The sequence below is a fragment of the Streptopelia decaocto genome (genome assembly GCF_964273445.1).
Source record: "Streptopelia decaocto genome assembly, chromosome: 11".
NCBI lineage: Eukaryota > Metazoa > Chordata > Aves > Columbiformes > Columbidae > Streptopelia > Streptopelia decaocto.
In genome coordinates this window covers 16,268,776-16,281,823 of record NC_138666.1, presented here as the reverse complement: position 1 = coordinate 16,281,823, position 13,048 = coordinate 16,268,776, and the positions used below count along the sequence as shown (strand labels likewise).

At 36.6% G+C, this 13,048-nt stretch overlaps 1 protein-coding gene across 4 annotated transcripts in view; it reads left to right on the top strand.

Annotated features, from left to right (window-relative positions):
• Nucleotides 1–13,048, top strand: part of LOC309444830 (transcription initiation factor TFIID subunit 4-like) — a 132,656-nt gene that overhangs the window by 60,575 nt on the left and 59,033 nt on the right. For all 4 annotated transcript variants that reach the window (XM_082062966.1, XM_082062965.1, XM_082062967.1 and 1 more), the window contains exon 13: nt 6,625–6,681. In XM_082062966.1, coding sequence (XP_081919092.1) covers nt 6,625–6,681 — 57 coding nt within the window. The remainder of the gene's footprint in view (nt 1–6,624; nt 6,682–13,048) is intronic.

Here is a 13,048-nt window from a genome sequence, read left to right as displayed (position 1 = left end):
TATGGCCCGAAGCATTTCTCTAATTTACTTTCTAGTGATTCTTTTTATAATAGAAGTGTTTGAAGACATATTGGTCCCCAGAACTGTGTCAGTCACCTCCTGCTGCTGGAACAGCTTGTGTTTCAAACGTCCAGAGAATGTGATGTGTCAAATACAGAAGCTGTGCAGGGAGCGGCTGCCGCTGTCTGAATTTTTATTACTTTGGGGTTATCTTCCTGATATGCAAATAATAGGGTAAAATAATAATGGCACAAGGTATCATGTATATAACCACATATGTAGAATGCAGGCTCCTTGAAGGAAATATTTGGGACAGTCAGCTCTTTGTCCTTGTTTATTTTCCCAGTAAGAACCCACTGGCTGTTGTACCCATGTGTGTGCAGGAGCAGAGATCTCTTGAATCTGTCTTTGGTGGCTGCTGTGGGAAATCACAAGGAGAGCTAAGGAAGGTCTAAAGACTGCAGAAAGGTCAAAAGCCAGATTAAAATCACATGAGGAATTTACCTTTACATTTGACATGGTGTGTGTTGTGTGGGCTTTCTAAAAAAAAAAAAACAAAACCACAACCCAACAACAACCCAAAACAAAAAACCCACAAAGCACAGGTCTCACTATAGTAAAGATATGATCCTTGCTACTTTCACAGCCATTTCCAAAACCTGGAAAATGCAGGTTGTGTGTGTCAGATTGAATGAGGTTCTGGTTCTGGGCTAAGAACGGAAATATTTCTGGCAGTAGGAGGAATAGGAGTTTATAGTTTTATTTTTGTTTTGTTTAATATATTAATTGTTTTTTGGAGAGAGTGATGCTCTCTGTAGTAAAGAGGTACATCTTAGGATTGTATTTGTTTTCAGAAAATCAATTAATAATACTTCTGTGATATAAGCTATAATGAAGTGGATCATGTTAAAATTGCTGTGTTAATTCATCTGCTCAAGCTCGCTGAATACATGTTTATTATCAAATTAATGTTGAAAATTAATTTCCAATATATACATTCTATTAGTCCATTATTTTGAGTGTTCTGTATTAGTAGCATGAGCCTGGGGTCTTAAATACAACTATCACAGGAGTAAGATCTATTCTGTAAAAAGAATAATTACATAAGTAAATGGAAAATTTATATTCAGCATTGTTTGCAAAGTTAATTAGTATTTATGGGTGATAGTGATTTTTATAGTGTTATAGGCTGAAGGGGTTTTTTATTGGAGAGAGATCATTGGAAACGGGCAATGCAGATTTCCTTAGACACACGTCCTGCCGATACTGGAAGGGGCTCCCTCGGAGCCAGCGCTGGGTTCAGTCGTCACGCCGGCTTAATCCTCGCCCTCTCTGCTGAGAGTACAAGGGGTGCAACGCGGCTCGCTGGGAGTGAAGCGCTCTCTGAGCAGAAACCGATCACTCACTTCTGATGAGAGGAGAGCAAAGAGGCAATTAGTGTGCTGAGATAATTTTCTGAATTTTCAGAAAGTTGTCGCTTCAATTTTATTGATTTTTAAAATAAATCTTTTCGTAGACCTGTACTCTTGCATTCCGCCTCACTGTGGTCGTAGCTCTGAATAGGGTTTTACCCTCAGCTATGCTGCTTTTAACTTTCACTTTTTATTAACAAAACTAATGTGAAAGCAAAGTGTTTCATGTTGCCAATGTAATTTCTTTAATTAAAAGTGAAAGTTATAAGCTGGTACAGCCGTGGGTGAAGTTCTAATGTCATCAATGGGGAAAAATAGGTTTAAAATTGAAACTGTTGGCACAGCAGTGGCTCTCAATAGTACAGCACCTGCAGTTGTGACTCTTAACTTTATTTAATGAAAAAGAGATGAATTTGAAGCATTAAAGACTCCCAGTATATGTATTGGGAAGGGGGAGTAGAGCTGTAAGTGCCTTAACTGGGATCAGATGTTGCTGAACGCAGGAGACAATCACGTTTGGGAAGAGAGACTCTGTGAGACATTTTCTAAAAGAGGTTTAACAAGCCGAGACTTCAAAATTATTTAAAATATTTTTTGTTAGGGGGACAAAATGTAACAGCACTGCAGTTTTGGCATTACAAATGATATCAAAATACTGAAGAATTATCATAATTAAAGTCCCACATCAGAAGGACTTGAGGAGGAGACTGAGGGGTGATCTCATTAATGTTTACAGATACATAAAGGGTGAGTGTCAGGAGGATGGAGCCAGGCTCTTCTTGGTGACAACCAATGATAGGACAAGGGGTAATGGGTTCAAACTGGAACACAAAAGGTTCCGCTTAAATTTGAGAAGAAACTTCTTCTCAGTGAGGGTGGCAGAGCCTGGCCCAGGCTGCCCAGGGGGGTTGTGGAGTCTCCTTCTGTGCAGACATTCCAACCCGCCTGGACACCTTCCTGTGTAACCTCATCTGGGTGTTCCTGCTCCATGGGGGGATTGCACTGGATGAGCTTTCCAGGGCCCTTCCAACCCCTGACATTCTGGGATTCTGTGACTTAGTCTGCCCTTCTGCATAGATGCACAGAGTATCCTCCAATTTTAAAAATAATTGTACCCTATTTTTAAGTATTACATGAGTTATTTTTAAAATACTGTTGCTTTCTGTTTTAAGATAATTCTATGAAATACAAAATCCCCTTCTTAAAAATACAGTTACACATCTAATTAGGTGTCTGTTTTTGTGGCATTCTTCATTACACAAGCAAGGAGAAAAGCTGAGGTTTGGAACATTTTGGAGTTTGGTAACATGTAAATGAAACCCCATGTTTCTAATGTGTTTTGAATACACACATTTAACATACGCTGCTTTTCATACTTTCAAAGTCTAATATTTTCATAGACATAATGTGATCTATGCAGTTTTCAGATAAATAAGATAGCAAGTTCTTTAACACAAAGCACTTTCATTCTTAACAATTAAAATATCAGGCTGTCTGGTCTAATAAAAGCGGTTTGTGTTTTGGAGAAATGTTAACAAACCTGGTTTGGTGAATAAGTTACCAGTAGGAGACAGCATTTAATGTATTTAAAAGTATGTTATCTGCTTAGGATCACTTCTAGGTTTCTCTAAAATTACTATGGGAAGCTAGCTTCCTTCTAAAGGTGTTTATTCATCAACATGAAAATATATTACGTAAACCCAGCTTTCCTTATTTACAAATCTAGAAAAGAATGACTAGAATGGGAAAGGAGTTGTGATAAACTCCTTGAAAGAGCTGGAGGGTTCTGTGATTGCTGGGTGTTTCTGAAGCTTTAGAGGAAGGGGGTATTGGTGCCTTAAAAGATCTTGGAAAAAATGTTCACAATACAGAAGAGAGGCAGGATATTAAGATTTGGATGGGAAAGAAGAAAGGAAGAGAAAACCAAAAATATGAGATGACTTTGAAGAATTTTTTTTTTTTTTAATAGGGATGTTTAGTCAGTAGCTTGATGAAAGTAAGTGTAAAATACTAAAATAATTGGTGAGTAAAAATGGTGAGATACAGACCAGCACTACAAGAGCTGAGCAGCAGCAAAATTGTTCAAACTATTCAGGGGAAGGAAGAGATGTTCACATGTGGAATGGAGTGTAAAGAGAAACCAATGACATTTTTAAGCTTATCTAGGCACCTTTATTAAGCTTGACATTTTCGTTTGCTTATATTTACTTTAATCTGTGTTGCATCAGCACTGAAGAAGCCTTTTATACTTTACATTAGATCGTAAAGTGAAGAATTAGTAAAGTAGTCAAAGTTTATGCTTGAGCACATTTTAGTCTCCATATGCTGCTGATATTCCTGATGCTTCCTGATTTGCAAACTGAGGTGGCAGTCAGCAGGAAGGTATTTTAGTCTTAGCAATCTGTTTTAAAAATATATTAAAACTTATCCAAACACAAAAAGAAACAGAAAATGACATTAAAATTCCTTAGTTTTATTAGTGTTACTAATACCAGTAATGACACATCCAGTGTAAAGCTGGGATGCTGCTTGTTTGAAACAAGAGCAGCCTGAGCTCTTTGCAAATGCCACTTGCTGTAGGTTCAAGGAATAACCAGAAACTCATTGTGTTATTCTAAATGTAGAGGTAGTTCTACCTTCACCTTCAATCTGGGTTTATATATCTAACATCACCTGGTATTTTGAATCTTCATTATTGGAAAAAGTTCCCGTATTTAATATAAATCAGGAGTTGAGTACCTGTTTTTGATTGTCTGTTTATCACGAGTGAGCTGGAGGTTTACGCAGAGTAGAGCATCGGCTTTTCTTGCCTGCTTTGGGCCCTGCTTTTTCAGATTAGCCTGAACTCCAAATCTACTTTAATTTGATCAGTTTCTGAAAAAAAAAAAAAAAAGGCCCAACTTTTAAATGTGTTATTTTTTTTTAATCTGCAACACTTTCAGAGTTTTTCCTTCACTTATGGAGCCCAGGTAATTACAACATTGCTTTGCATCTCTTGCTTTAATTTTTCTTACAGTGTCCCCAAACACAATGTAGATCTGGTATGTTTTCCAGGATTCTATCACTTTCTTGGAGAAACTTGGTAACAATATTGGAAGTCTCAGCTTGATTCTCCCAGGACACTCTGCTCTCTCCTTAGGCTGAAGTGCTTTTAACTTGTACTTTGCATTTGGCAAACAATTCGCCTTCATGCGGTAGTATAACAACACTTTGTATTTCTGTGCTGCTTTCACTGCGAGACTCAGAAGGCAAGAGAAGTTCATTGTACATTTATAAATTTATCATCAAAACCCATGAAAGGGCTAAATATTATTTTCCTGACATCATACTGGAGAAACTGAGGTACACAGTGATTGAACTGTCATCACAAAACGACAGCAAGGACTTCATTCATGAACACCTACTGAAGTCCATCTCCTAGACAACTGACTCATTCAGTGTGTTGGTTGGTTGGTTATTAACCTAATAGGTATAAATATAATCAAGTTCTTAGTAATTGCTCTACTGAATTAGAGTCCCAGCTCTATGACAGATCCACATATTTCATTAAATGCCTTTTTTTTTTTTTCTTTAAAAAGTAACTAGATCAGATTATCTACCATTTTTCTTTTTGTCTGGCTGCAGCAGTTAGGAGTTTCAGTCTGCATTAAGTTGGAGTTTCTTTCTTGGTTGGCACAACTACAACATGGGAGTCTAATTTGGTGATTAGTTACCAACAGATTTAAATTTCTCATTACTCCAGACACCATCCTGTCAAACCACCTTTCATGCTGACAGGCACAAAATCACTAGAAGGTGGTGGTGGAAGATGAAGCTCATGTGCACAGTGGAAGAGTCAAGCACGTCATCCAAAAATCTTGTAGTTGCTGAATTTGGCCATTCTTTGTCATCACTGTTTTACATATGTGTAGCTGAAAAAATAATCCCAGTTTAAAAACAAAACAAATCCAACAACAACCCCAAACCAATGGGGAAATGGATAGAAAATTCAGTGTCATTGATGCCCTGTCAAGCTCTCTCCAGGTGCACCAACAATATTACATGTACCCTTACCCCTAAAACTTGTCTCCCTTTGGTTTTCTTCATGGATTTTAAACTTCTGAACACAATATGTTATGAAAAATTCAAACAACAGGAAAAAATCTGAGCATATATAAGTTTGAAAGCAAATATTCTTTCAAGTTTCAGGTCTGTCTTCAGTATAGAAAGAGACAGAGAAGGCAGATAGATAAATAGGAGAGGGCATAGATATTCTTATTCCTTTAGGACTTGTGTAAATGATATCACTTCAAATCTCAAAGAAATACCAAAATAAAACAATTACATCTTTTCTGGATACTGACCAATCATGCAATTAAAGAGTATAATGAATATATAATATGTAATACCTCTCGCGTTTTTAATTCCATCAGTTTGAGTATGCTCAGGGAGCATAAATAAGAATTTATTAGTTTTAACATATGGTTGTAAAACAGTCTACGTCTGAAGAAATGTACTGTTATGGGTTGTTACTGCAATTATACAATTATTCTTAACAGTCTTTTAGAGCTATTTTTCCTGATTCTGAAGGAAAATATGGAAGTTGCCATTTGCTAATATTTCTCTGGTTTTAAAAGTTAAGACATTAATTTTATTAGTAGTGCAAGAATGAGTTTAACTTACGTGTATTTCTGTGCTGTACTCAAAGTAAGCTCACACAGGTAGTAATATCTTCATTATGAAGACTTACTGGTTGGGAGGGCGACTTTACAAATGTTTTCTCCTCCTTCTCTACCAACAGCTGAATAAAAGCTTAGTAGCAAACAGTAAATTATTTTAAAGTAAGTGACTGTAAGGAGTTTAAATGTAAAAGTTTGGATAATGGAAAGGAGTGTCGCTTCTGCTCTCAGATTCTTGAATTTGTTTGTATTAAAATCTAAACCTGTATGGAAGCTTTAGCATTGACAAAAACATGGTGTGGTTGGATTTTATTTATTTATTTATTTATTTATTTATTTAAATGTAGGGTAGATCGTATTTACAACTGAATATTTAACAGTCTTTTGGGTGAGGCCTACAATTTGAAATTGCACTTCTATAAATCGAAGCATCCCATATTTGACACCCTCTATCCTGTTCCCCTTTCTTTGCTATTTTTTAAGTTACTGCAACAGATGAGGGGTTCTTAAACCATCTGTTAACCTTTTTTCCCCATTTTTTTTCAAACATGCAGAGTCGCTCAAGGCAAGAAGACCCAGAGCAAGCTAGACTGAAACAAAAAGCAAAGGAGGTAAGCAGAGCTAGAGATCATTACACTTGACATTTCAAGGCTTGAACATATTAATTTTTTATGCCTTGCTACTTGTATATCGTTAATAAAAATCTGACTAAAAACTTTTTAGGATGTATTTGTTGCTTTGCCTTTGATCTTAATGTTTGCAAACTAATACATTAATACATGTGAAGCCTAAGGAGATTTTATAAGAGAATATTTCCATACATTACATTTTCATTTCCATTTTAGGTAGCTGTAGCTTTTGTTGGCTTGTTGATGACAGCAGCACTAGATTTTGGTGGAAAATAGATGCCTTTGTCTTTTTGTGAAATGTCACTTTCTTAGAAATGTGCTACTTAACAGATTTGTTCTGGTAAGAGTCTTTCAAGTAATGGAATTGCCAGTCATTTTCTCTATAGTGTGGCTTGGTGGACTATTGACTCATCGGTTGAAATTACAATAATCTAGAAATTATAAAATAATTTGGGATGAAGTTTGGATATGTTATTTTGGAGTAACAATTTGTGAACTACTGAGTACCTTAGTTTGTTGTAAATGAGAGTGGCTCTTCTTTGCGTATGGCATTTCATGGCTCAGGATCAGGTTGTAACTTAAATCAGTTAGAAAGACTGAAATATCTATTAATTGAAAGTCATTCCTTTTTAAAAAAAATTAGCAACGTTATTTGCAGCAAACTGATACTTGTCTTTTTAGCCAGCCGCTTCGGATATGTGCATTGGAAGGTAATAATTATACATTAGAAGGTAATATATTCAGAAAAGCGCATATAACAAGTTATTTTGTATTGACCTGTTCTTCCTGTTTTGTTTCCCTGTTGGCAGTATTCTATCATTCCGTTAGCTATACAGATTTTACATATATAACAGTAAAAAAAAAAATCCAAGTACACAGAGGAGTCTTATTTGCCTTTTTTTCCATTAAGTGTTGATGTAGTAAGATTTGCTGAAATGAGTTCTTGTAAACATTAGACCAGGCCTTAGTGTCTCCCGAGTTTGGTTTGTCAAGCAAGTCTTCAGATGAAATAGAGTAATCAAGTTATTTCTCCTTCTCTGGAGACATTCCAACCCGCCTGGACACCTTCCTGTGTAACCTCATCTGGGTGTTCCTGCTCCATGGGGGGATTGCACTGGATGAGCTTTCCAGGGCCCTTCCAACCCCTGACATTCTGGGATTCTGTGTTGCTGGAAGTGAAAACAAGCTAGAAATAAATGCTTTTTTTGCTGCTACAATATTTGCATTCATTGTCATTCTTTATTGGCCATTGGAAACTCGGGGATGCAAAAGTAAACATCAGGGATAGTAAAAACATATTTTTCTAGTAGTAAGAGTGAAATAGTGGTTCTCCTTGTGGCTTTGACAGAAGACTTGCACTCCAGCCAGTGTTGTTGCTTTTGGTGTAGCTGCAGGACGACTTCTCCCTCTATGAAAATTCGGGTTGTTGGTATGAGCTGTGTGTCTTACCCACTAGAGGGAGTGACGCTGTGCTGACATGTCAATGAAAGTGTATGGATTCTATTCTGAGTAATGGTGATGGTGCTTTTAGTAAAGGTGTAGCAAATATTTTAGTGGTAAGCTAACTAAAAATGTTTAGATCAAACTAGTGTGTGATCTTAAAGTAGTAGTGTTCCTGGATATGATAACACATTTCAGTAAACGCAGAACTAATACTACATTTTCTGTCTGAGTGCTGCACCCTATTCTTTTGTACATTAGCCCTGCCTTTTTTCCCACCCTTCTAATGAAAGTCTGTGATTTACTGGCGCTGTGCCTCTCTCTGAGGTTCAATTTCATTCTGCGTTTTTGAAACCTTAAGAAATACAAGCACGTTTCTGTTTTTAGTAATTAGGGTTCTAAAGCTCTTTTTGAACCGTTTTAAAGACTTTTAGCTAAAATACATTTACTAAGAACATATTATTTTGCATTAACTTTTGCAAGGGGGAGTGGTGAAGTGGGACTGGCAGGATTTTGGTTTAATATTGCCTATATTTTTTTTCTGCATCAGATACAGAATAAATGCTAACATCTCGAATTGGCACCGCCAAAATAAAAAATAACCCATTTTATTGTATAAAAGGTCTGTTACAGAATCACAGAACGGTTAGGGTTGGATAGAGTGTCATTGCCACGGCTTTATGATTTGAAATTAAAAGTTTTGAGACAACTTCTACAAAAATGTCAGAATTTTGAGACTTCACTTCCAGCTGGGCTACTCTTAAGTGACCCATAACTGAGAGAGGAATTGGGTTCCTCCCAGGTTTTGTATAAGCTGATGAATATAATACTGTCAGCTTTGATACTAAGCTGGATTTGAAGCTGTGTTTCCATGATTTCCATGTCTTGAACGTTGCCTGAAGACCTTTGTTGCTCAGCTATTCTTCTGGCCAGCAGTAAAGTGGCTACAAGGTAGTGTTTTAAAAAGAGGGCATCCAAGAAACCTGCAGCGTTTTTAGCTTGTGTTACTCGTTTAATGATGTGATTGTCAGATAGTTTTTTTTCATATCAGCAAAGCAGTGGTAATGTCATTATTGTGATCTGGAAATGGCTGATGTTGTGGCTCCGCAGTGTGCCCGTGTTTGCATGTGTTTGTTCCCTGCCACATAGAAATGGATGAATATCTAAAACAAATGGAACCAATATATGAAGTCCAATAAAGAGAGTATAGCCCAAGATACTTAATGAAAACAGAAGTCAAAGGGAGGAGGTGAAATACCAAAATAATTAATTGAAAGTCTTAAAGAAAGTCTTTTAAATCTAAGAATAACTTTTCAAAACATGGAAAGAACTCTAGAAAGCATTGTCTTGGAATGCAAAATAAAGGTACCAACACAAGAATAATAGGATGAAGAGGGAAGAAAGACTAGCAAAGGGTATTTGTTCCAAAACATTCTCCTTTATGGGGATTTGTGAGTCTTTCATTCCACGATGCTTTGGTTTTCTTCCTAATTTAGGAAGAAAAAAATTAGTTCAATTTCTTTCACAGAACTTCTACTATTAAGAAGTTCCCTTCTTGCTTATTGGTGTCTTCAAGAAAATATACTATGTCCTTTGAACACATTTAAAAATTAATTTGGTAAGGTGAAGATTCTTTCATATTTTGTTCTGTAACTCCGTCTTACTCCATTTATTAGCCAGTCTTCAAACCACTCTGCATATTGTTTAAACCACAGAGGCATAAATCAAGTTTAATTGCGTTTAAATACTTACCAAAACAAACAGAAGGTCCATCTACCTGTGGTCTTATTGCAGAGACCAGATGCAACAGTCAGGTTTCATTCACACACAGACAAGCACTGTTTTAGTAAGGTCAGTGCACACCCACTCTTATTTCAGTTTGATTGACTTATTTTGCTTTAGCATTAACCTGTTTCAAATGGACTCGACTGAAAGCAGAAGGAGAATGTGCCTGTGGGGTTTATATTGCTTAAAGTTCTCCATTTACTTTCACACTTTCAAACTGGTGCAGCTTTTTGTCAGTGGTCATTATATGATTGTTTGAATGGTAGATCTATTTAATAAACTAGTGAAAAATATTTTCCATTGAGACTATTTCAGAGAAAAATGCTGCTATTCACCTGTTACTTCTTATATTGTTTTGTAATGTAAATTCTGAAATGTTTGACTCAGTAAAACTTAATGTAAGAAATAACATAATTTGTGAGCAGTGTTTACTTAATAGTGCTTGATTAAAGCTTGGGAAAAAAAAAGTTTTAGAAAATACACTGAATTAGCTCTCCAATGAAGCATGGAAAGTCACAAAAAAGAAATAGTGAGTTCTCTAATTTCCATTATAAAAGTTCATTAAATAGGACATAAAAAAGGCCATATAACTGATAGCAGGAGCGGATCAAGATTAGGAATAACTGAGTCAACACCTAGTAATTAATAATAGAAATTATTTAAAAGAAAGTCAGGGAAGGTAAGATCCTAAATATCCTTTCTGTCATGGATATTTTTGTACATATTCAGTGTCTGTTGGCTAAAAATCTTTTAATTTAAAAGTCAAATAGCTGAGTTTGATCCTAAAAGATTAACTTGGTTAAAAACTTTGTGTCATCACTAACCAAGAATATTGCATAATAACAAAAACTCAACCCAGACACCATAAATGTCTGGGCGTGTATCCAGGACCTAGATCAGTTGAGATAAGTGGGTTGAATCTGCTCTCAGATGTACTCGTTGGCCATGGCAGTGAAATGTCGGGTTTCAAGGGCAGACAGAAGCTGGCCGAAGCCCCTTCCAGTGACAGGTGTGTGAGCAGGTTGGTGATGTGACCGTCCCGCTGGCGGGACCTCTGGGAGCAGCCGGTTCCTGCACCAGCAGAGCTGGGACAGCGGCTCTTGGTGCAGCACGGGGTGACCCCTCTGCGTGGGGCTGGCACCCCGGCTGCGGGGACTTCTGCAACAAGAGCCTATCTCAGCTAGGCTTTACATATTGAACTGCACCCTTTTCTGAGCTCTGTGCACAAAAAAATCTGGACTGCTAGCAGATAGTGTTCTCTAAGAAGCCACAGAATCCTCCTCTTACTTAAAAATAGTAATGAAACATACATCACGTGGTGTACATCTTCTGTGGCTCTCACACTGCCCTAGAAATTTTAAACCCACATAAAAGGAGAATTACTGAAAAGCATGATTACTGAAACTCCAGCATCATATGTTTAACAAGTAGATTATTGAAACAATTTTACTCTAAATAATTTCTTGTCAACATATTCATATTTATCAACTCAGTAGGAATGGTTTCTTTTAAAATATTTAAATAATTCTTTACTTCAGTTATCCCTGTTCTTATAAGGCATTACTGAAAAGCAAATGAAAATGATTTTGTTTGGTTTTAGTCGCCTTTTTATCAAAACCAAAGTCCTTAAAGGTTGTACTAGTCATGCAGTATCTCTTGTGATGAGAAGCCTAAAGAAGTTTTCTATTTTATCATGCCTGACACAAAAATATTGATTCAAAAGCAACAATCTTATCTTAAAAAGGTTTCTTATAAAACATTCCACTGAGAAATGCAGCACTTGGACAGAAATAAGTTTAAATTAAATTTCCACTTAGCTCTCTAACCCATCTGAGGGTCAGTCAGTGGAAAGAACTAAAAGCTGGGGATATGATACCTGAAGTAATGATAGCGCAACATTTCGGTAATAACAATTCCTCAGAACTGAGTTGCTTCATAGTTTTCTGCATCAGGTTACCACTGCTATGGCTGTGATGCAGAAGGAACGCAAGCATTTTTGTCAATGCATGTAGAAGGTCAGATAACAGAGTCACTTTACCACAGGTCTTTGGGAGAATGCTCGGACTATTCTGGTGCGAAGCCCATGAACACTGCCATGGATTTGGCTTCAGAGTGCAAGGGTTTCCTGAAGTTATAAAGTTGTTGCAGGGACTCCAAATGTTAGTATTGAAGTTGCATCTCAGAGAAGCAGTTCTATCTGTTACCAGTCAAAAAAAATACTTTAATGAAAATCCCGGTGTGTTATCAAGCTTAATGCTTTTATGTTAGCTGTATTTTTTTTCCTTTTGAGTAGATATTACTTTAGATGTACAGATATATTATGTTAACAGTCACAAATTCTGGTAACTGGAGTGAATTATGAACTCCTGGGAAGGATATTTGCATATGCAAATACTGCTGCTGAAGAAACAAGAACATCTATAACCAGTAATAAGTTTATTGCATATGAATTGCAGTGTGTAGATCTTCAAAATTTCACATTTGTTTAAAGACAATGGGTTTTGCCAAAAAAATTCCTGTGTTTCCAAGAATAAGGTGTTACCCTCCTGTGGATTCTACAAGTCCTGAAGAACTTCAGGCAATGGTATTCTTGCTATTCAGCAAAACTTTTTGCATATCTCTTTATAAAACTGAAGACCGTGACACTTCCAACCTGTTTTCCCGTGCGTAGAGCTGAGGTGGTGGCAGTTGTTTGGCTGGAGATGAGCTGTGGTGTTCTTCTGTACAGGGTCGTAAAACTGCATAATTGACTAAACAAAAGCCAGGGGATCAAAGGAATGGCCATAATATTTTCCAACTGGGTCAATTTGTTTTATTCCTGCTTAAGTAAAATGCATATTGATTAGAGTTGAAGCAAGGGCTGGATTTTTTTGGTCTTTTCTCTTACCCAAGCGTGACCCAAGATTACTTCATTAGTTTAGCAGAAATCAAAATTAAATCAAATCCTGTCCAACATAACGATTTCCTTCTACAAAATCATGTTGGCGGAGTTCCACAGCGATGCATGATTTTACTGTACAGACACTGCCTAGTTTAGTTACAAGAATGCTTATTTTTTATGAATGATTTTAACTGTTGTTTTTAGCATTCTGAAAGCAAATACTGTTTTACTGATACATGAGCT